This window comes from Phymastichus coffea, unplaced genomic scaffold (genome assembly GCF_024137745.1).
Source record: "Phymastichus coffea isolate CEN01 unplaced genomic scaffold, Cenicafe_Pcof_1.1 PCOF00010, whole genome shotgun sequence".
In the NCBI taxonomy this organism is placed as follows: domain Eukaryota; kingdom Metazoa; phylum Arthropoda; class Insecta; order Hymenoptera; family Eulophidae; genus Phymastichus; species Phymastichus coffea.
Genome location: NW_026706821.1, coordinates 1,184,303 through 1,208,365, shown reverse-complemented (window position 1 = coordinate 1,208,365; position 24,063 = coordinate 1,184,303). Strand labels below are relative to the sequence as shown.

The 24,063-nt window shown below is 38.0% G+C and overlaps 1 protein-coding gene across 1 annotated transcript in view; it reads left to right on the top strand.

Annotated features, from left to right (window-relative positions):
• The window catches only part of LOC131671547 (serine/threonine-protein kinase Pak), a 492,626-nt gene that overhangs the window by 166,362 nt on the left and 302,201 nt on the right, over window positions 1-24,063 (top strand). Inside the window, exon 4 of the mRNA XM_058948051.1 lies at window positions 10,537-10,705. Coding sequence (XP_058804034.1) covers window positions 10,537-10,705 — 169 coding nt within the window. The remainder of the gene's footprint in view (window positions 1-10,536; window positions 10,706-24,063) is intronic.

Here is a 24,063-nt window from a genome sequence, read left to right as displayed (position 1 = left end):
CTTCTTTTTATAGTTGTGATCATTAGATTAATATTGCGATATATTTTGTTCGCTCGTCGTGAAATATGGGCAAATCCCAGAAACTTTTTGTGTTACTCGCTTCTACAGCTGCGTAGACATGAGTTTGGTCAAGTTGTAATGGCTTAAATTGAAAGGTCTGCAACGTGTGTATCAGGAAAAAAAATATTATTTGTTCAATAATAACCTTTGCATGCAATTCTGAAGGTCAAAAATCCAAAAAGTCGGAATATTGATGAATTTTGCATGTTACTTTGCAAAAAAAGAAATTTCGAATTGCTGTAAAACGTGGAGCATTGTTTGAATTCTATTGAAACTTTTAGAAGTTGTTCTATGTACTATGCCCTTGAAGAAATATCTTCATTTTTTCATGTGCCCTTAATAAAAAATAAATGGGAGTAGCTACAAGTTTTGTTACTGGTTTTTTGCCGAATTTGATAATTGTCGATTTTCGCTTATAGCGATTGGAGCATTGAATGAATCATAATATAACAAATTTTTATGTTTAATTGATGCTTAAGTAAAGCTATTTATGTGCCAAAAAAGTGTGTGCTCGTTAAAACTAGCTTTTTAATCGATGTCAAAGATCGAAATATCTCGCGAAACTTTTTTCCACTATCGTCATATTTTAGTAGCACAAAAATAGTAACATGTTAAAACCGTCGACGATCACTGTGCTCTATTTAATATCACCAGTGGAAGCTTATAACAAAATGCTAACTTGATCACTCTTTTTATTAAAAGAATAGGGCTATTATAAATTTTAATGTCAAAAATCATGGGTATCAACTTTTTTATATTAGTGATTAGAACATTGTAGATTAATTTTACATGTTTTAAATATCTATATTTTGTGTTCTATAATGAAAAATAAGTATAAATAATTAAATTAATAAATTGATAATAATGAACATAATAAATTATTATTAATAATTAAAATAATTAATTATACATGAATAAATGAAAAGTTCATATCTGTATTGTTGAAAATATTATGTCGATGACAAGACTATTCTATTTAAAAGTTTAGTAGATTCGAATTTGTAAATATAGTCTGTTTATCAACACGAATACAAATCTGATTTCGGGCGCCAAATATTCGTCTATTAGTCGGGAGTGAGAAATCAAAGTTGAATGAATGAATGAATATGAAACAGTGAATAATAGCAATGAAAAGCTTCGAAAAAAAAGATTGCAGATGCAACAAAAGCGTTTGAATGAAGGCTTGAAACGCGAGCGAGAGAAAATTAGGAAAGATCAGTACAATGAAAATAAGCGAAAGGCAAGAGTGTCCAAAGAAAAAAATGAGTGAGTATGCTAACTATCATAAAAACACACGAATTAAAGAATTGAATTAAAATATTTATTTTATATTTTATTCTATTACGTTTGTAGATCATCACTCGGAGTTGGTCAAATTAACATCACGACATCTACCCGACTGCGTAGTTCGTCAAGAAAAATTAGTTCAACGGAAACTGCACCTTCAAATGGGCAATCCTCAAGCCAAGCGCAGAATTTTATTCCTGAACTGAACGTCCCACCAGGTATTTTCGGTGAGTCTGAAAATTGTACTGCTGACAATTCTATTGCCAATAGCCGTTCGCCTTTTTCGAACGTAAACGAAAGTAACCCTGATCTGCAGGACAGTTTAGTAAATATTGTCGAATTGTCAACAAACAATTTTCTTGACTCTAATTCTATTACGAGTGCAGATGATTCACACGATTCTCATCGAGATTTAATAAATTTGCCATGCAAATCTAGCGTAAATCGCGAGGAACACGAGTGCTATGGCGCAAACGAATCATGTTTATCAAGGCAAGTTAAAACTTTGAAAAAAAGAGAGATGAAATTACGTAGAACACATGCAAAAGAAATTGAACAGTATGAAAATAAATTTAAAACGCAAAATCGGCAAATAGCTCGTTGGAAAATGAAGTATTTTCGCTTGTTGAAATCAACATCTGTCGAAGACGAGACTTTACGTCAAGTAAAAGATATTGAACTGAAGGGTAAAAAGGTTGTAAGGCAAGAACTACAGAGTTATATAATTTTAAAGAATCAATTAATAGAGAAAAGAAAACTCTGTAAGACTGAAAAGGAAAAATCTATTTTTGCCCAAATTGTTTCTGGAAAAATTTCACGTAGATACCGTAACTTAAAGAAAAGTGCGGCTGAAAATTTAGTAAGCAAATACTATGCAAACAAATATTCTTCTGCAAAATCGCTAATATTCCAACGAAAAGAAAGAAAAAATAAATTTAATCTTTTGCAAAACAGCGTTATTAAGTTTTTCGAAAGAGATGATAATTCCTCACTAACACCAGGAAAAAAAGATTTTATTGTTAAAAATAAAATCAAAAAGCGCAAAAGGTATTTATGTGATACTATAGATAATTTGTTTGCTAAGTGTATGCGCGAAGGTTTGTTAAAAGTGTCTCGTACTATGTTTTTTAATCTGAGACCTTTTTGGGTACTTGATAAACCTGAATCAGCGCGAGACACTTGCATGTGTGTAGTTCATACTAATATGAAATACATAATTATCAAATTAGCGTATTTAAAAATTATAAATTTTTCATCAGCTAGTAAATTAATTTCTTCCATGGTTTGTAATTTGCACGAGCGAAATTGCTTCCTTAATACGTGTTTACAATGTAATCAGAAGTCTCTTCCTATTGATAAGTGCTTTGAAAACCAAAAAACCTGGTATTATAAATGAGTCACTCGAGAAATAGAAAGGCCAGGTGCAAAAGGACAGTTATATAAAGTAAAAATTACCAAAAAAGAAAGAATAGACTGTTTTGTTAGTGAACTGATAGGAGAATTTAATTCACAATTGCCAAATTACTTAAAACACGTTTATGATACTGACCATCAATATAACGCTTTATTTAATATGATAGAAGATTTAAAAGAGAATGAAGTAGTGCTTAGAATAGATTTTTCACAGAATTATGTTGGTAAGTATGCTGAAGCAATTCAAAGTGCACATTTTGGAGCTTCGCAAGCGCAAATTACATTACATACAGGAGTTTTTTATTATAAAGATTCGGAATCGGGAGAAATATTTTGCATATCCTTTTCTACCACATCAGATTGCTTGCGACACGATGCTTCAGCAGTTTGGAGTCATTTGCAACCAATAATTGAATTAATAAAAACTATTGTTCCTAATGTAAACACTCTTCATTTCCAATCAGACGGCCCATCTACACAGTACAAAAATAAATCCAACTTTTTTTTATTTAGATATTTTTGTGAAAAATTGAATTTAGACCACGCTACTTGGGATTTTACACCCCCCGGGCACGGGAAAGGCCCGGCAGATGGAGTAGGTGGTACTATTAAAAGTATGTGTGATACGGCAGTTTCACATGGAAAAGATGTTATTTGCGCTAGCGACGTTAAAAATGTTGTCGAATCAAGTAACTGTAAGGTGCATATGTTTTTAATTACCGAAGATGATATTAAAAAAGTTGACTCGATTCTCAAAACAGACTTAAAAATTGTACCGAATACAAAGAAAATTTTTGAAATAATTTGGACTAAAGAAAATTGTAAAGCTATTTATTTGAATTCTCTGTCTTGTTCTTATTGTTTGGCTAATCGATTATATAATCCTCCGTGTAAACATTTTGCTTTAACTCCAAACATTTGGTTAGAAAACAATAGTAAAAATGTTAATGTACAAAAAGTCTCAACCAAAAGGCAAACAAAAACTTCAAAGCAATCTGTTAGGAAAAAGGTTTCACCTGTGAACAAGAAAACTTCACGTAAAGTCATAAAAACTACTCGAAAGAGAAAAAATGGTAAAAATCCAGATAAAAATCCAGGTGTAAAACCACCTGAACGTAAAAAAAGAATTACAAAAAATAGCGCCAAAAGAAATTGAAAACTTAGAGACTGAATATTGTTAAATTGGTTATTTTGTTTAAATAAGAAATATTTATTGTAGTTTGTTATCGTTCTATGTTCATTGCAACTTCTTGATGTGCAAAAAGTGATAAATATATTGTTGATGGCTCATGTTTTATCATGTATTTTCATTTAAGAATCATTTCCAACATTATTGTTAATGAGTGGTGTGTGTGTGTGTGCGTGCGCGCGTGTGTGTGTGTGTGTGTGTGTGTGTGTGTGTGTGTGTGTGTGTGTGTGTGCGTGTGTGTGTGTGTGTGTGTGCGTGTGTATATGTGTAAGTGTAAGCATGTGTTTGTGTACAAATAGGTATGTATTATATGTCGAGAAATACAGAGATATATGTAATATTTTGAGTACTATTATATTGTTAATGGAGAAAGGGTTGCAGCTGGTGGAGCATTGTATAAAAAATTAAGCACAACTATTCTATCAATTCTTACACTAGTTCCTGTGATCCTGACCAAATTTCACAGGTGTGCTCCAAAAATTGGCCAATTCTACTTTTTTTGACCAAAAATCAAAAGTTTTTGGGATTTGCCCATATAGAGTGGTAATTTGAAATGATGGTACACAATCATTTAATAACTTGTCCTATTTCTCTCCTTCGATCACTGAGAGCTAAAGTGCCTCTCTTATTCTCCTTTTAAAGAATTGGTGGCAAAGCGCGGAGGTGACGCGACAAAATTTTTACAAATAGGCAAAACAAGAATTGTTTGTATTACCGGATTGTAGATCCACTAAAATATTTATCATTAAAAAATCACCACTAATTAACCATTTGTTTTTGTTATAATTAATTTTCTCAAACAGGTATTTGAAAGTGTCATAGAACTTTTTCAGTTGAGTGAGCAATAGGGACAGCGTCATATTAGTTTCCCTTATGAATAAGTACTGCCTTGAGACTATCTGCTAAATTACAGCTAACATAAAATGATGAACTGTATAATATCAATACATTACTAAAATACTTAACTTCAATCAACGATATCTCGATGGAAAAAAGATACGTATTCCAAATTTGAAAAATGGATTTTGAAGGTAGGGGTGCTATTTTATTAGGTTATTGGGTTATTGGGTTATAGGTAGACTCGTTTGAGAAAAAACAATTTATTTACGATGTTACATAACCTAGAATATAGCTAAAAATTATGTTTTTAGCACTTTTAGGTTATGATATTTTGGAATCCTAGGATAATGGATCAATTCTGTGAGCGAATTCGAATTTACACTGGAATCTTTTGGATACGTACTATCTGTGTTCTAGCTTTGTTTTGCAAATATGTTGGTCTGTGTAATTAATAATGTCTTGTTCTTTTAGATTTTTTCATTATTGTAATGATCATTATAAACCTTACTAATGCATATAAGAATCATATATAATTATACAGTCATAACTATCAGAGATATAAAATCATCTTCCCATATATTTACACACATATATGGGTTGGGTTATTCTTGGCTATTTCGATTGACTTATAACCCTTAGGTTACGGATTATTTTTAAATTTGGCACAATTGTTGTACACATGAAAGTGAGATTTTTCCCAAATTTTGATATGGATACTGTAACGTTTGAATCTATCTCGCGTTATCAAAACAATAGTTCGGACTCTTAATATTGAATTCGCAATCGCGTCTCCGAGGAAAGCAAGAAGTTGACACGCGTGTAATCTAAATAACATATGAAAATCTTTCGAGTAGCAAACCACAAGGTTTTCTAACTCGATGAATTGTCTCGAAATGCAATTGAGAGTGGTCGCATCTATCGGGGAGAGGCCCGACAGCGCCGCAATCACTACTCAACTTAGTTTCACAACAGCAAATATATTTTGGGTAGGAAGATGTCTAAGGCTGCTTTTTTCTCATGAGAGAGATAGTCTCATGAGTTGAGCGCTTAGATATCTGTAGGATGGGAGCTTAGCAGGCTAACCACTGAAAAGAAAATCGTCTCAGGAAATAGCTGAGGCTTTATTTCTACACAGTGCTCGCGCTGCTAAGCAAGGTAGGAAAGTGAGTCCTTTTGCCGCAGCGACGAGCGAATTTATACATGCGAAATGGGCTCCTTTCTACGCTTGGTAGCCCCTACAACGCTATTTTTGTCTTTGACGCAAATTTTGTACACGTTTTATCGCAAAATGGCTCGATCGAAATTACAATTATGCGATTTAAAAAATTAAACTGGAAAAGATGAATTTTTTAACATAAATTGCATCTCTAGGAAAAATCGCCTCTTAAAGTTATAAGCTATACAATTTAATAATCAAATTACGCCATTTTTACAATAAAATTATGGAAAATTTTTACATGGAAAAATCGCTTGTGGTTAGAAGATTGTTATCCATATAAAAGATGATTAATGTTGCTCTCTAATTTTGAATAATAATTAAAAAACAGATTTGCAAATTTCTTTTTTAGCGGTTTAAAAATCAGCAAATTAGTAACAATCATAATCATCAACTTTACAGATACGTATGATCGATTTGCTATCTAACCGTGTTATTTTAATTGTTAAAAAAAATTATAAATTGTTTATTTATTGATAACTTAATGAGTAATTAGTTATCAAAGTGTCAAATTCTTGATTTTCTGTTTCAATACGTCGAGATTGTAATCGTATGCTCGAAATAACAATATCATTGTTTATTGCTAAATAACTAACAATGTTAACTTGTAGATTAGATTTGACTAACAAATATCGATTTGAGAGTTACGAGTATATCAACATGAAATTCAGAATCAGCGCATCAAATTTAACTAAGAAATACTTTTGTTCTTTTAAAAAACTTTATAATTGACGTTTTTCTGTTGTAAACAATAAATTTTCCCACGGTCGTGACGTCACGCTCCTTATATGGTAATGTTTTCGCAGAGTTGCCCTAACACATTTGCATATACGTGTGAAAAGCGCCTACGCTCAATTACCGCTTTTCTCTAATTGTCTCGTGTGTGACGGGTTGCCGTTTTGCAGAGGAAAATAGGAGACAAATCAGACAGGACCATTACATAACAATGCAATTTTTATTGTTTAAAAAAATTATAAATTTGTTATTTATTGATAACTTAGTGAATAATTAGTTATCAAAGTGTCAAATTCTTGCTTTTCTGTTTCAATACGTCGAGGTTGTAAACGCATACTCTAAATAACAATATAATTGTTTATTGCAAAATAACTAAGAATATTAACTTGTAGATTAAATTTGACTAACAAATATTGACTTGAGAGTTATAGCAACATGAAATTCAGAATCAGCGCATCAAATTTAACTAAGAAATACTTTTGTTCTTTTAAAAAACTTTATAATTGACGTTTTTCTGTTGTAAACAATAAATTTTCCCACGGTCGTGACGTCACGCTCCTTATATGGTAATGTTTTCGCAGAGTTGCCCTAACACATTTGCATATACGTGTGAAAAGCGCCTACGCTCAATTACCGCTTTTCTCTAATTGTCTCGTGTGTGACGGGTTGCCGTTTTGCAGAGGAAAATAGGAGACAAATCAGACAGGACCATTACATAACAATGCAATTTTTATTGTTTAAAAAAATTATAAATTTGTTATTTATTGATAACTTAGTGAATAATTAGTTATCAAAGTGTCAAATTCTTGCTTTTCTGTTTCAATACGTCGAGGTTGTAAACGCATACTCTAAATAACAATATAATTGTTTATTGCAAAATAACTAAGAATATTAACTTGTAGATTAAATTTGACTAACAAATATTGACTTGAGAGTTATAGCAACATGAAATTCAGGATCAGCGCATCAAAATTGACTAAAAAATACTTTTGTTCATTTGAAAAACTTTATAATTGTCGATTTTCTATCGTAAACAATAAATTTTCCCACGGTCGTGACGTCACGCTCCTTATATGGTAATGTTTTCGCAGAATTGCCCTAACACATTTTCATATACGTGAGAAAAGCGCCTTTGCTCCATTACCGCTTTTCTTTGATTATCTTGTGTATGACGGGTTGCTAATTTGCAGAAGAAAATAGGAGACAAATTAGACTGGACCGTTACAATACATTAATTATATCAAAAGTTATTAACAATTAAACAAAAATGATAAAAAATTTTCGAACGGCTATATTTTAAAAACTAATAAAGATATCAAAGTTGGATTTTTTCATAATACTTAGAATGCCTTAAAATTTCTAAATAATTACAACAATAAACAATAAAAAATTGTTTTCGAAAGTTATTACCTTTTTGTTTAAATAATTGCTAATATCTCAAAAAGTATATATATTTTTTTTAATTCTTGCTCTTGCGTGTTCCTGAGGATTTTTGCTATCGAAATCAATCATAAAATTCAAGAGCCCGATATATCGGAAGGTATAGCCCTAATAAGAAGAAAACGCCTCAGCGTAAGACCACGAAGACGTCCCACTGCTGTTGCGACGTACATCGAGGCATCTTCTTTTGATTAGGGCTACTCCTTCCGATATGTTGGGCCCTTGAATTTTATGATCGATTTCGATAGCAAAAATCCTCAGGAACACGCAGGAGCAAGAATTTGTCAAAAAAAAAAAAAAAAACTTTTTGAGATATTAGCAATTGTTTAATCAAAAAGTTAATAACTTTCGAAAAAATTTTTTATTATTTATTGTTGTAATTGTTTCGAAATTTTAAGACATTATAAGTATTTTGAAAAAAAACCGACTTCGATATCTTTATTAGTTTTTAAAATATAGCCCTTTGAAAATTTTTTATCATTTTTGTTTAATTGTTAATAACTTTTGATATAATTAATGTATCCATATCAAAATTTGGGAAAAATCTCACTTTCATGTGTTGTGACGGTAAACGTCTTATTAGCGCTAACGGCCCAACCGTGCGGCTGCCCGCGAGGGCAGCACCTACTGGTTGGGGAAGATGTGACGAGGGAATTCGGCACGCAACGGGACGGAACGCGCGCGTATGAAAATGAAGTAGTGCAGGATTAACTACCGATGCGGAGAGCCGCAAATCGAGGATTAGAACCCGATCGCAGAGCCGTGCCACCTAGTATTTCGACGTTTTCCCGAGTTTTTCTTGGAGTGCGAAGGTGGATCGACAGGAGATAGCCTGACGGAGCTGAGTGCATGCGAGAGTGTGCGAGTGAGGAGTTTCGCCATCGAGGGCGAAACCGAGAAGCGCGAACTACCTCGACGCGATAAAGACAGACTTTACCGCGACCAGTGTGCGAAATTGTTCTTCCGTTCTTCGTACGACTGCTTAAAAGGTAAGCTGGCCAGCTTAATTTCGCGATCGTGGTAGAATTACTAAATAACTAATCTCTCGACTCGACAAAAAGTGTGCATGTAATAACTCTGTGAACTGCGAGCGGCGAGCGATCCGACACTGCATGTTGTCGTGCGCGCGACATGTAAACATAAACACGCGGGCCGAATGTAGTGTAACATTCAGAAGTAATAAAGAGTTCTCGCTTGTGATACTAACAAGATCGCCGATGTATTTATTTCACGGTAGCAAATAATTGGTTGATTGACATCCGTTCCCTCCTGCTCTCCGATTCTCGTGTTTGACGTAGGTACTTACGCGCGCCCTTCAGTCCGATCGCGCGAATAAATTAATTAAACGGTATTCACCCCGTTACAGTGTACAACAATTGTGCCAAATTAAAAAAAAATCAGTAACCTAAGGGTTATAAGTCAATCAAAATAGCCAAGAATAACCCATATATAAGATCATTAAACTGAATTGACATATAAGCAACGATATCCATCCTTGTCTCTATCCCTTGTCAAAAAAATAGGCTTATTCAGAACGTGGCCTTAGTAAAACACTTATAAGATCATACATGACTTAAGAAGGGTCTTAGAAACGTCCAGAAATAAGAGGACTCAATACCGTGCGACGGTGGCGTCGTAGAAATTATTTTATAGTAGGGCTAGATATACATATATAGGATCAAATACTATGCGTTCGTATGCACTTAATATTAGCACGTAAGTGCCGAATGCAGATAAGTAGAAGAGAGAGTAATTAGAATAACGTTAATCACCAAATTTTCGCATTCCAAAAAATAATGACATCTTATAACTTTCAAGCATTCAAATTGACGTCTCCATTTTTTGTGGGAACGCTAATGACATTTGAGTCATATAGCAACAGCTGAAACGTTTTGCTTACTGTTAGATGACTGAAAGTGACCATATACATTAGATCATCAAGATTTCATGAACAATATTCAGGCGCAAATTCCAAGCAAATAGTTGTCATTTAACAAAAAGATATGTTAGCATCATCTCTTTGCCTGTTATTGCTAATCTTGTTTTTTTCTACGTGGATGTAGTATGCACGAAAGAATAATATTTAAATATTAATCTGTATTGTTAGTGTACTGGTTTGGTTTTAATGTAGATATAAAAATGTAAGGGATGAATAATGTTTTTACGAAGACTCTTTACAGAATGTTAAACTTTTACGATTACTTTTTAAGTACGTTTAATTTTTTTAGATTTTTCCATACAACCATTGTACATTTTATAATTATATCAACTTTATGATTAAATCAGTCTTCTCTAATATTTAATCTAGAAATTCGTTGATAAATATTTTTATTAATAATTTATTTTATCAATTTAGGGGATGCCTGAAGCTTGGGCTAGATTATTAATGTCTAGCAATATTAGTAAACAAGAACAAAAGAGAAATCCGCAAGCAGTATTAGATGTTCTGAACTGGTATGACAATAGTAGTAAAGAAACAAAAGGTTCTAAGTATATGACAACCATAAGACAATTCGGTGGTTCAGGTGAGTATTATTCAGTTAATTCATTCTTTATAAGTATTATGAAGTAATATCATATGGCGTTTGTGTCAATGGTTGAAGCGATTCTTTGAAAATGTTTATTCTTATTCCCGATTATTTTTGAATTTTAGAATACAAATATTAGAATTGTGGAAATATATTCACTTTATTATGCGATGGTGAAAATATGATCTAATCTAAGCAGTTGGAGATCGAGAAATAGAGGATGCCGTCTATCTGTAAACGAAATAAGTTTCTGTATTTTTATTATTATTATAAGTCATCATTCCAATGAAACAATGTCGACACTGTTCATAATCAGTATAGGCAAAAAAAGACAGAAAAACCTTAATTTACATTTTGTTAATAGATTTTTCAAGTTCTTCGGAACATATATAACGGAATGAACACAAATAAGAACACATGAATATATGTAAAGTAACAGTAATTTACACAACAAACATCTAACAATACTGTGATTTGGCGAATGCAATACTGTTTAATATATTATGCGTCTGATGTTAACTCCTGTACCGGGGGTTCTGACTTCCCCGTCATGGGTGAAGCTAAATATCTACTCGGCTCGTTGCAGGCTTGGTATGGGGTTACGCGGAACCCAGTTCAGTGGCTCAGCTATGCCACTTGAAGGCTTCCTTGCCTTCGGCCCGCTGAGAGCGTCGCAGGTCAGGTAGTTGCTGGCGGTGCGAGTCAACACGTGTATAGCGCGGGATGGGAGGGCGCCGAAAGGAAAGACACAGTGGTTAAGAGAAATAGCATTTACTAAAATGAAGGAAATAAGGAGGCGTACAAATGATATGCGCCGTGAGAGAGACAAGCAGGAAGCGAGCGAGAGAGAGATAGATAATCGAGCAAGTACTTACACGTCGGCTTTGCAGTAGCCTAGAGCTCGCTTCCGAAACGCACGAATATTCGGCCTCGGGGCAGTCTTCTTGACACGATTGACACGATCAACAGCTTGTCAGCACGCACGCACACAGCACACAGTCCGCAGGATGCACTTTGGTGCCACGGTCTTTCACGCGGTCACGCACACTCTGCACTCTCGGTACCTAACGACAAAAACGCAGGCTACGTAGCACAAAGGCATCTACCGATCGCGCGTTGACGGCTAGGTTTGCGTTCGTCGTGGAAGCGGGCAGCTAATTGTTCTTCGCACGCGGAAGAGGTCCCCCCTCTCTCTCCTTGGCTATTCGGCAGCGGCGCGCCTCAGCCAATTAGGCAACGCGCGGGACACTCATGCGTCCACGCACTCTCGCATACACGCGGTTCTCTCTCCCTCTGCTCGGCGCTCTCTCACCTCGTGCAGCGTCAGCAGCTGCGGCTAGGTAGGGAAGGATACATAAGAGAGTTATTAATAAATTACAATTGACTTAAGGGAAGAGAGAGACATAACGAGACTCAACTCGTTATACTCCTTAGCAAGCTTCTAATAGTATTATATATATTACTCAATAAGTTATTATTTAAATTATTCAAAAGAAAGTTTTTTGAGTTCTCGTGATTTTGATTCTCATTTAAAAGTGGCATTCATGCGATATTCACTAACTGCTTAAGATTGATGATCAATAAAACGACATATTAATACGTAAATATATAATTATGTCGTTTTATTGATCATCAATCATTGAAAAAACTCCATAAAGAAAAATATTAACTTATTTATCCAAGCAAATTCCAGGCTAGATAATATCAAAATAACTATGGTCATGTCACAATGAAATTATTTTCATAATTGTAATTCAACACAAATTTCAGATAGATACATATACATCTAAGTTTATACATATACATATATATACACATCATTGCGCTATGTCAGTGCCAATCCTGGGTTCCCAAGAAGTAAAGCTAGGAAAAACATCTTAATGTCTAATGAATAAGAGGTACTGATAAAATTAGCGAGGGCAGCAACATGTTCTGTTCTGGAATGTTGAAGGAAGTGAAGTAAAGATAAATATTAACTAGGTAGGTTTCAATGTCGAAAAGATGTGCAAGTCAAATGACGGTAACTTAACCCTTAACTTGCACACCTAATTTTGGCCACGAACTGCTCGATGGGGTAAATCTACCCCAGCCCGAAAAACATCGAATACGAGTAAATCAGAGAATCTTAGATATTTTGCTATGAAAATATTTTCTAGTATATTTCAAACCTTTTACTACAAAAAAAATATCCAGCTTAACAATTTTTAAGGTTACACACATTGAAAAAAATTGTTGAAAAAAAAAATTTTATTTATTGTTAAAAATTGTCTGTGGTAAATCTACCCCACATAGCAGTTAGAGGTTAATTGCTAAAATTAATTAAAGGCTTCAAACTAGAGAAACTGGCATCACTGATCTCGGTAGTGATGACAGAGCTTTAAGATTTTGAAGATCTGATAATAAAGGATGTGGTCAATAAAGCACTACAGACAGCACTTGATAAACCCATCTCAGTGCAGGTCGAGATGAAGACACTCCGAGGACAGCTAAGAGGAACTCATGTGACATTTATGACAGCACTATGTATCTTGGCAACTAAAAAAAATAGTAAAAGAGGTTAAAGTCATAAATGGATGTATCAATGCACTTAAGAAAAAGATGGTAATCCAAGTCTTTAGAAAAGGACATCCGAAAAAAGCTATTATTGATATGAAAATCTAAGACACTAAGTGATGCTGGATACAAAAAACCTTATAAGTACTAATCTTGTAAAGTGACATAGCGGGCGAATAGAAAACGTAGCATACTATGCTCTCCGAATGGCTAAGAGAAAGCTTAACTATCAAAATGAAAATAGTTAACCTTTCAGCACTGACGTACTGTAAATCAAACTCAACCGATCCACGGAAGTACAAGATCTTGCTGTTATGACCATGAAGGATAGAGAAGCAGGCATAGTTCTGAACTCGAAGTAAATTTGATACCTCCATGAGATGATAATGCAGGCAATCTCTGCCTAGTGGAAAAAGTGAATTAAACCGAAGCCGATGAAAGGTCCTGGATATTTGTTCAGGTATGTTAGTGGCCATAGCCTTTAACATTCCTGGCATAGTAAGGTAATGTTATGGCTAAAGCCATATGTATGTTAATGGCCACCCAATGTTAGTACTTGTTTAAATAGATGATCAACATAAGATTTTCGACTTTATTTCGAACGGACGACATTATCATAACAAAAAATATTAGTCTTTTTTAACTAATGAAAATTCATATTGAATAAATTGTCATGCATTAAAATTGATTAATGAAAATCTAGTTATTAACAAAAACCGTTAAAAAATCTATAATTTTTTTATTTCTTTTTCTCTTATAATAATCAATAAAATACATTGAAATATAATGTAAATGGTGTATTTTAATAATATAAATAGGCCAATGATATGAATACAACATTAGGAGCCGAGATAACCTTTTTTTTCAAAATATTCTAGAGTTCTTAATTATTATTAACATTAAGAAATCGGACTTATTTTGAATGTTGACGAAATGATGGAAATTTATGACACACTTATAATAGTTTCAAGTAGCTGAATCTAATAGTAACTTATTAATAAAAATAAATCACGAATGAGCGCGGGAACCAGTAGTTCGAAGACAGTACCAACGCACACTCAAAACTTCAAAACTTGATTGCACGACTCTAAATTGACCGCGCTAGACAATGTTGCGTTAATTCCAAAACTTTTAATTAGGATTTAATAATTTTTTTTTATATTTAAGATTATGAAAAAGTATAAATAATTCATGAACCCTAACATCTTAAATGTTCATGCTTAATTTTGGACGTGGACCTAATAGGACTGTGTTCCTTTTGGGGTGCTTGATTAGAGTGAGTCCCCTTGCCTCTCACTGTTAGCATTAAATTATTCAGTCTGAAAGGATTGTTCGTGAACGTTATAACGAGTCGCATTCTCGTTATGTCTCTCTCTCCCTGCAGCCAGTTTGTTTATTAATCATATTTATACTTTACCATGCATTATAATAATTTGTAATTTGTAGCGCAGTTGAAATGTCAGCGAAAAAGGTAAGAGTAGTGTCCTACGATCTATACTATCGATAGTCCCTAGCGCGGATGTCGCGGAGAGACCGCGATCGCGAAGGAAAAAGAGAAGGAGAGCGCGAAATGAGTCAGTTGGCATGCGAACAGGGACAAGTACGGACGCTAGCATAGTTTGACAGTAACACCCTTTTCTTTTGCGTTACGAGAGATCTCGAGGGAGTAAGCGAGTACGCAGTGGCGATTATACGAGTCCAAAGATCGCCAGCGATAAGCGAAGGCGCATAGCTGATGTTGACAGGAATTCCGTCAGCTATAAGGCTAGGAAGCGAGAATGCCCGCGCGAGTGTAGGACAGGAGTAAGCGTGGTCGCGATCTACTGTTAGTGCGTTGCGGCTGTTCTAATAACCGACGACTACTGTAAGTACCTACTCGACTCTCTCTCTCTCTTAGGCTCTCTCTCTCTCCTATTGCTTGCTAACTGCATTTGTCACTTTGGTTTTTCGCCCGACTTACGCTCTCTGTCATTTTGCTCGGCATTGCGTCTTGTCTCGAGCAGCTTTAAGCCTTCAAATAGCCGCGGCCCTTAACTGTCATATAGCTATGTACGACGACACGGGAGCTCGCGCTATAGATGGACATTACGTGCCCATCATTGGCAGCGTACAGCTACCATTCTCGGTCGGAGGGGTCTCCCATATGATAGACGCCCTAATTCTTAGTGAATCCGAAACAGAATGTACTCTAGGAGGAGACTTCATTCGAGCGTTTTCCGCTTGCCTTGACCCAGAGACTAATACCTTACGGGTAAAAGGATGTAACCGACGGGTACCACTCATTCTCTCGTCTCTGAGGGTAGATCAGTCGCTTGCCCTGTCCTCTTTAGGCATAGAGGAGATTAACCAGGAGCAACGCGCAGAAATCGACCGAATTGTAGAAGAAGTTTTACCCGAAACCCTTCATAGCCACATTGGATGTACGTCATGGATCAAACACGACATAGATGTCGGAGAAGCCCAGCCTATCAAACAAAAATATTATCCAGTTTCTCATATTATCGAGATGGAGATGCATGCGCAAGTATACAAGATGCTAGAAGCAAACATAATACGACGCTTGAAAAGCGAATAGTCGATTCCGGTCGTCATGGTTCGAAAACCCGACCGATCGTATCGCTTTTGCGTTAATTATCGAAAGGTCAATGCAGTATCAAAGGTGAGCGCTTATCCGCTTCCCTATATGGACGTAATCTTGAGAAAGTTACAGCACGCTAAGTACATTAGCGCACTGGACTGCTCAGGAGCTTTCCATCAGATCCCTCTTACGGAACGATCGATACCGATTACCGCTATTACAGTCCCTGGCCTAGGGCTACATGAATTCGTAAGAATGCCCTATGGAGCTGCAGGAGGACCGCAACCTTTCAAATGTTAGCGGATATGATAATTACACCCGAGGTGGAGCCTTATGCCTTCGCCTATATCCATGACCTGATTATAGCGACCGAAACCTATGCAGATCATTTGAAATGGCTAACGCATATCCTTGAGAGGATTAAAGAGGCAGGGCTAACCATCAACCGAAAGAAATCACGCATCTGTATAACTGAAGTCCGATATTTAGGTGTCCTAGTCAACAGGGACGGGACTCGTCCTGATCCTGAAAGGGTCCGGCCCATTATTGACTATCCGCCGCCGAAGAATCTTAAGCAACTGCGTCGGTTTTTGGGAATGGCGTCGTGGTATCGGAAGTTCCTGCCCGACTTTGCGAGCATAGCGGACCCGCTTACCACTTTAACTAGGAAAGACACTGAATACGAACGGACAGAGACGCAGCAAGACGCTTTCGAGCGCATAAAAGGCCTGATCGCTACTGCCCCCGTCTTGGCTAGACCAGACTTTACGGCTCCATTTATTATAGAATGTGACGCCAGCGATACCGGATTAGGCAGTGTACTCTTGCAGCACGTCGGAGGCGAAGACAGAGTACTTTGCTACGCCAGTCGAGCACTCAGTGCCACCGAGCGAAGGCTTTCGGTCACAGAAAGGGAGTGCCTCGCTGTAATATGGGCAGTCGAAAAGTTCAGACCGTATATAGAAGGCTATCACTTTACAGTGATAACTGATCATTACAGTCTAAAATGGTTGTGGAACCTAAAACATCCGAACGGCAAGCTAGGGCGATGGTCGCTGAGCCTACAACCCTACAGCTTTGACATCATACATAGAAGAGGAAAATACAACGTAGTTCCAGACGCCTTGTCGCGAATGTACGAAGAGGATGAAGAAACTACTATCGCTTGTTTAGCTTCGCTTAAAGCGCCTCCGCGAGTCAAGGACCCGTGGTACTTGAAATGGGTGCAAAAACTTCAAGAAAACCCCACTAAACACCCATATTGGAAGTATATAGGAGACAAGTTATATATTTATAAACCAGACGTTATCGTGGACGATTTGATGGGTACAGATGAAGAGGCTTGGAAGCTAGTGCTTCCACGAGAACAGAGAGCTCAAGTCTTATCAGAGTGTCATGATAGTCTTACCGCAGGACATCTAGGGCGCTATAAGACGCAAAAGCGAGCCGCGCTTAAATACTATTGGCCTGGCATATACAGAGATGTAGCACACTACGTTCGTAACTGCCTCGTTTGCCAACAGACTAAAGTGGAGCAAGTTGCTCCAGCAGGACTGATGGGACGGCACCTAGTCACATGGCCATGGGACATCGTGGCGGGCGACACTATGGGCCCTTTTCCTAAGTCAGCGCAAGGCTATGAACATCTATTAATCTTCATCGACCTCTTCACTCGCTGGATTGAGTGTATCCCGCTACGCAAAGCCAACGGGAGAGCGATTAGACGCGAGTTGAAGGAGCGAGTATTTCTACGATTTGGAGTGCCCGATAAGTTTTTATCGGACAATGGGACTCCGTTCAAAAACAAATTGGTAGACGAGTTCTTGGACTCGTTCGGCGTTATCCACGGCACGTGTGCGCCGTACTCGCCGAAGAGCAACCCAACCGAGAGAGTGAACCGCACGATAAAAACCATGATCAGCGCGTTCATCCAAGAAAATCATGCTACTTGGGATGCTCACATCACGGAATTCGCCTTTGCGTATAACACGGCTATCCACGAAGCGACGCGCGCTAGCCCAGCTTTTCTCAATTACGGACGGCATCCCGACCGTTCTCACTCTGAGAAGAGAGCGGAAGATAGAGATATGATCCGAAACCTCGAAGCCACTGCCATAGAGAACTGGCACGCGAGGATGGAAAAACTAGGAGACTTTCGCGCAGTAGCACTTGAAAATACGCGAATGGCGCAAGACCGCCAAGAAAAATATTACAACGTCAAGCGAAAAGACGTGGAATATCGCGTCGGAGACAAAGTATGGGCCAAAAACCGCCTGCTTTCCTCGGCCGCAATGAAAATCGCTGCAAAACTAAGCCCGAAATTCGCAGGACCTTTTGTCATTACGGCTCGCGTAGGAATGAACTCTTACCAGCTTAGCATCGAAGAAGGTACTGACATAGGCAAGGTAGCCGTTTGCGATTTACGCCCTTGTCACGACGAAGAGCAATGTCCAAAAACTGACGAGACGGAGGAATGCGAGTCTAACGTGGAAGGCTTGGACCTCGATAATTTGTTCGCACGAATCCCTAAAAGCGACGAGAGCAACGAGCAAAATGAAAAGGAGTTGGCCTTAACAAAAAGAAGGCGTGGCCGACCAAAGGGGAAAAAGAAACTTTCTTCACCGACGGACCCACCGTCGCCAAGGCGACTTCGCTCAAGACAACACTAACCTTTGCGTTGCTACCCCCTCGCTGCTTATACGCTTTTAGCTGCCTCCTAACTAATCTACTGCTAACCTTTCTACGCTTATGTACAATTCCCGGACTGAATGCCAGCAAATAAGAAAAAAAAAACCATCTCCTTACTTATATTGACTCCTACAGATGGACGCTACATCGGACGCTTCAGCGGTGAAAAGCCAAGAGGAGTTCCAGGAGCTCCAAGCGCTTACCGTCGCTTCGATGGAAGACGAGGCGGTCTCAGCAGATACTCAGCCCGAGGAACCGGAAGCGGCCAGCGTTGAAGAACCACGTCAAGCGACAGCCCCACTGGACGTGGAGGCTCCCGATACCGAGGAACCGGAGCAGGAAGCGGAGGAGCCCTCCGCTACTCCTCAGGAAGGGACAGAGCCGACCATCAGCGACAGCGCTTCAGCGACGTCACCCGGCGACTCCAGAGATCACGACGAGCCACCCTCAGGCGAGGATTATGGGCCATTAGCGCTGGGAGACGCCTGGAAGGAGATGCTGCAGCGTGTCAAGACCGCTCGCACGGCCCGGATGGTGGCAAACGCCGAAGAGACAGCGACCTTCGGCGAGGCCATGAAATTCATCCAGGCCGCAGGCGCCGAAGGGAAACGCTTGGCAGGGGACTACGCCGATAAAATTCAGCGTGAGCTAGACCTAAAGGTGTACCTCGCTCGCCAACGAACCGATTGGCTCAGGCGCCGCTTCATCGAGGAGGAGAAACGCGTGCTGGCGGAGGCAGTTGACGCTAGACTGCGAGAGGTAGAGAACCTGAGTGCTCAGATGAGGATGCTGGAACGCTCGGCCGATGACCCCTACCACTGGGTACCCCGACTCGAAGGAACCGGTCACCAGTGGGATAAGGAGTCCACTGCTTCCACGTCACCGCCTCGACCGCGCTCGCCTTCTCCGATGGTGATCGCCCCGCACCCATCCAGACCAAGGTCTAGACCAAGCGATTTCGCTGAGAGGCCGAGACGGCCACCCGGATACCTTGCTCTACAGCACACCAACCGCACGGAGCCGTGTGGAAAGTGGGACGGGCCACGACGAGACCTGGTGGGCACGCGTTTCTGCAACCTGTGCCACCTCACTGGCGTCTCAAGGTCTACCGACTGCCCCAATTTTCAGATCCATCCGAAATGGTTATCGGGACAGCTTGAGGCTTATGCCTACACGGACGCCGAGCTCCACGCCCGTAGAGGATCGCGATAAGTGAATACGCTTAAGCGACAACGCGTTTGTGTGATTTCGCTCTTCCTGTTCCCATTCACCTATCTAGTTACCGTTACCAAGATTGTTACGCGAGCGTGCGTAATCCCTAGTAAAGAGGCAACACCTCCAATCAAAGAAAAGATATATTCTAATTTTTTTTGTTACTGTATAAGGAATAAAATTGTAAGGGGAGAAAGAGAGTTCTTTGTCGTTCCACATATCTTCCTATTATGCTTCCTTACTATAACGACAGATTGCCTTACTTTTCTTTTGAGGATGCATGAGTTTTCCCTGGAAAAAGGAAACGCCTAAAGAGAGAGACCAGGTTTCGAGCTGGTACCCCCCCCTAGTAACCAGCGTTTGGTGGAGCGGCATATAACGAGTCGCATTCTCGTTATGTCTCTCTCTCCCTGCAGGCAGTTTGTTTATTAATCATATTTATACTTTACCAATATAATAATTTGTAATTTGTAGCGCAGTTGAAATGTCAGCGAACAAGGTAAGAGTCGAGTCCTACGATCTATACTATCGATAGTCCCTAGCGCGGATGTCGCGGAGAGACCGCGATCGCAAAGGAGAGAGAGAAGGAGAGCGCGCAATGAGTCAGTTGGTATGCGAGCAGGGACAAGTACGGACGCTAGCATAGTTTGACAGTAACACCCTTTTCTTTTGCGTTACGAGAGATCTCGAGGGAGTAAGCGAGTACGCAGTGGCGATTATACGAGTCCAAAGATCGCCAGCGATAAGCGAAGGCGCATAGCTGATGTTGACAGGAATTCCGTCAGCTATAAGGCTAGGAAGCGAGAACGCCCGCGCGAGTGTAGGACAGGAGTAACCGTGGTCGCGATCTACTGTTCGTGCGTTGCGGCTGTTCTAATAACCGACGACAACTACTGTAAGTACCTACTCGACTCTCTCTCTCTCTTAGGCTCTCTCTCTCCTATTGCTTGCTAACTGCATTTGTCACTTTGGTTTTTCGCCCGACTTGCGCTCTCTGTCATTTTGCTCGGCATTGCGTCTTGCCTCGAGCCGCTTTAAGCGAATTCGTTGTCCGATCTTGTTCGATTGCTGACAAGATCGGCGCGCTGCGTTGCGTAGTCGCCTTGTTCTAATATTCATACTTAAAGGTATGTATATATATGTCGAATGTAAAAGAAATTGAAATTGGTTAATTTGTGGCTAACCGACCAAATTAAATGTGAAATGAAACACGTGGCGTTGTGATGTCGATTGACTACTTTGTGGCTAGTCGACCAATATAATGTACGTAATGAATTTATGGTTTTTCAGTCACTGTGTGCTTGATTAACTATTTGTGACCAGTCAACCAATGATACGTATGAGTGTTTGTGTAAATTGTGTTTGTGTTACCTGAGTTCGAGGAGGGTTTTTCTCGCGGTGACTGTTAAAATAGCACGACTCAAACAAAGAGAACTGATTGAAAAAGTTTTTTAGAAACTAGAATAAATACCCGTCTGTTAAATACTATTTTAATTGAAACTAATTAAGCTTAACTATACTACATTTACAAATTAAATAAGTTAATGAAATTTTGTTTACCGAATGTAAAATTCAAAACGTGCGATTAGTTCGGAGGAATGATTTATACTGCCTGACCTCCACAACTAACCGATAACGCGCTGTCACTGGAAACGCTTACTCTCCCCTACTTTCCTTGAGTAAGAAAGAAAGAAAGGTCATATAGTTAGATCGTAGTTAGGCATGCTGAGTAAGTATATCGAGAAAGGAGAAGAGAAAAGAGAGAGAAAGAAATAGTATGTGGCCTCTACAACCTTATACTTTCCCTTTAATATATAGGAAATACTTTCGTCTTTCGACGAAATATCCTCCCGGGGGTGGAGACAGAATTGGAGATGAATATGTAAGTGTGAGTGTGTGTCTGCATGTGTAATTTACATTGATTGTCTTCTTAAATAATATTATATTATTATAAATTTGATTTGGCTATGTTTCAACAGGTAAGGGACACAAAGTAGTAGAATTTCGTTTTAATATGCCACGTTTGGTTTTGACGTCGACCACTCGAATGATTTGATCGGATCCTCCGTAAACCTTAGTAATAATGCCAAGTTCCCACTGCATACATGGTTGGTCCTTATCTATTAGAATGACAACGGAACCTTCTGAAATTGAATTTTTAGTGGTTCGCCATTTGATTCGTTTTTGGAGCTCAAGTAAATATTCTACATGCCATCGACGCCAAAAATCTTCTCTGGCTCTTGATATGAATTGTCATGTACTTAATCGATTTTCTGGAACATTAAGTAATCCACATTCAGGTAATGAAGTCCAAGGGTTCAAAAATGAAGTTAAAGGTTTTCCGACTAAAACATGAGCAGGAGTTAATGCGATTGGATCAGTAGGATCTGAAGAAATACACCATAGCGGTCTAGATACATATGGCTTCGATTTCGATTAGTAATGTGTTTATTTCTTCAAATTTTAATATTTTTATACCTATGACCCTTTTTAGATGATGTTTAAATGATATGATTGCGGCTTCCCACAAACCTCCAAAATGAGCTGATGCAGGAGGGTTAAAATGCCAGTTAATACGTTTTTCGGTTGCAAATGAGTTAACTCGCTTGAGGAATTCGTTTGAATTAAATAAGACATATAATTCGTGAAGTTCATTTCTTGCTCCGACAAAATTAGTACCGTTGTCACTATAGACTTCTGATGGTATCGCTCGACGAGAAATAAACCGTTTAAAGGCTCCTAAAAAACCTTCTGTACTTAAGTCACTCGTTGTTTCTATATGTACCGCTTTTGTCGACATACAAATAAATACGCAACCATATGCCTTTATTTTAACACGATTTCTAAACCTTTTTTCCTTAATATAGAGTGGACCAAAAAAATTTATGTCTGTGTGATTAAATGCCGAAGAGGCTTGAACTCGTGATTCTGGTAAATTCGCCATTTGGTATTGAATTGGAGTAGGACGATGTCTGATACAAGTGACACAACTACGTATAATTTTACGAACTTGATTTTTTCCGTCTAACAGCGAAAATTTTTGTCTAAGTGAAAATAATGTACTCTGAATTCCTGAATGATGTAATCGTAAATGCATTTCGTGAATTATCAAATCAGTAACATGATGATATGACGATAGTAAAATAGGATGTTTTTGTTCATTTGTTAATTGCGCATTAATTAAACGACCACCTACACGTAACAAACCGTTCGCATCGACAATTGGAGCTAACGCGGCTAATTTTGTATTTTTGATAGATTTTGAATTTAATATCGCATTGATTCCTTGTCAAATTGATCCCTTTGGATCACACGTAAAATTTTAATCTCAGTATTAATTCTTTTCTTTACATCGATTAACTTACCTGAATAATTGTTAGATAAAAGCAATCGAAAACAATAGGTTAACACGTCAATTAATTTTTAATTTATTTGTTATCAAGCATGATTCATTCGGAAATTCTATAGGTATGATTGTGTGAAATTTATCAGACGGCCGGTGTTGTTCTGATTTACTTAACCAATGTGGCCCGGAAAATTATATTTTATTTCGTGTGAATTCAATAGGATTTTGTCCTCTAGATAGAGCATCTGCTGGATTGTCTTGGGTACGCACGTGTTGCCATTCAATTTCATTGCCTAAAGATTGAATCTCGCGTACTCTGTTTGATTCGAATACTTGTAACAATTGAGGCGACCTTTTTAGCCATTGAAGTACAACACTAGAATCTGTCCAAAAAACTTTATGAGCTAGGTTTAATTCTACAGCTGTTATAGTTTCTCTATATAAATGTGAAAGCAAAAGAGAAGCGCACAATTCTAAACGTGGTATAGTTAATTTTTTAATTGGTGCGATACGTGATTTTGAACAAACTAGTCGGACTAAGATTTCTCCGTTTGAGTCGATTGATCTCAAATAAATGCATGCGCCGTAATCCTTTACACTTGCCTCGCAAAAGCCATGAATTTGAACATTTATCGGACTCTCAATAAGACAATATCTCGGTATTATTATTTCACCCATATTATTTAATTAATGTAAAAATGCTAACCATTTTTGCTCAATTCTTTCGAAACAGGCGAATCCCATTGAATAGTTCTGTTATTTTATTCCTTCAAACTCCAACATTCCTGCATGATTATTTTTGCGCTAAAAATTATTGGTTCTAATAAACCAAGAGGATCAAAAATTTTCGCGATTTGTGATAGAATATTGCGTTTGGTAAATTGAATATTTAAATTGATTCTTTGAGAGGTATAAATAAAGGAGTCTGAAAGTGAATTCCAAGAAACACCTAATGTATTTGTTAGAGTATTTTCGTCA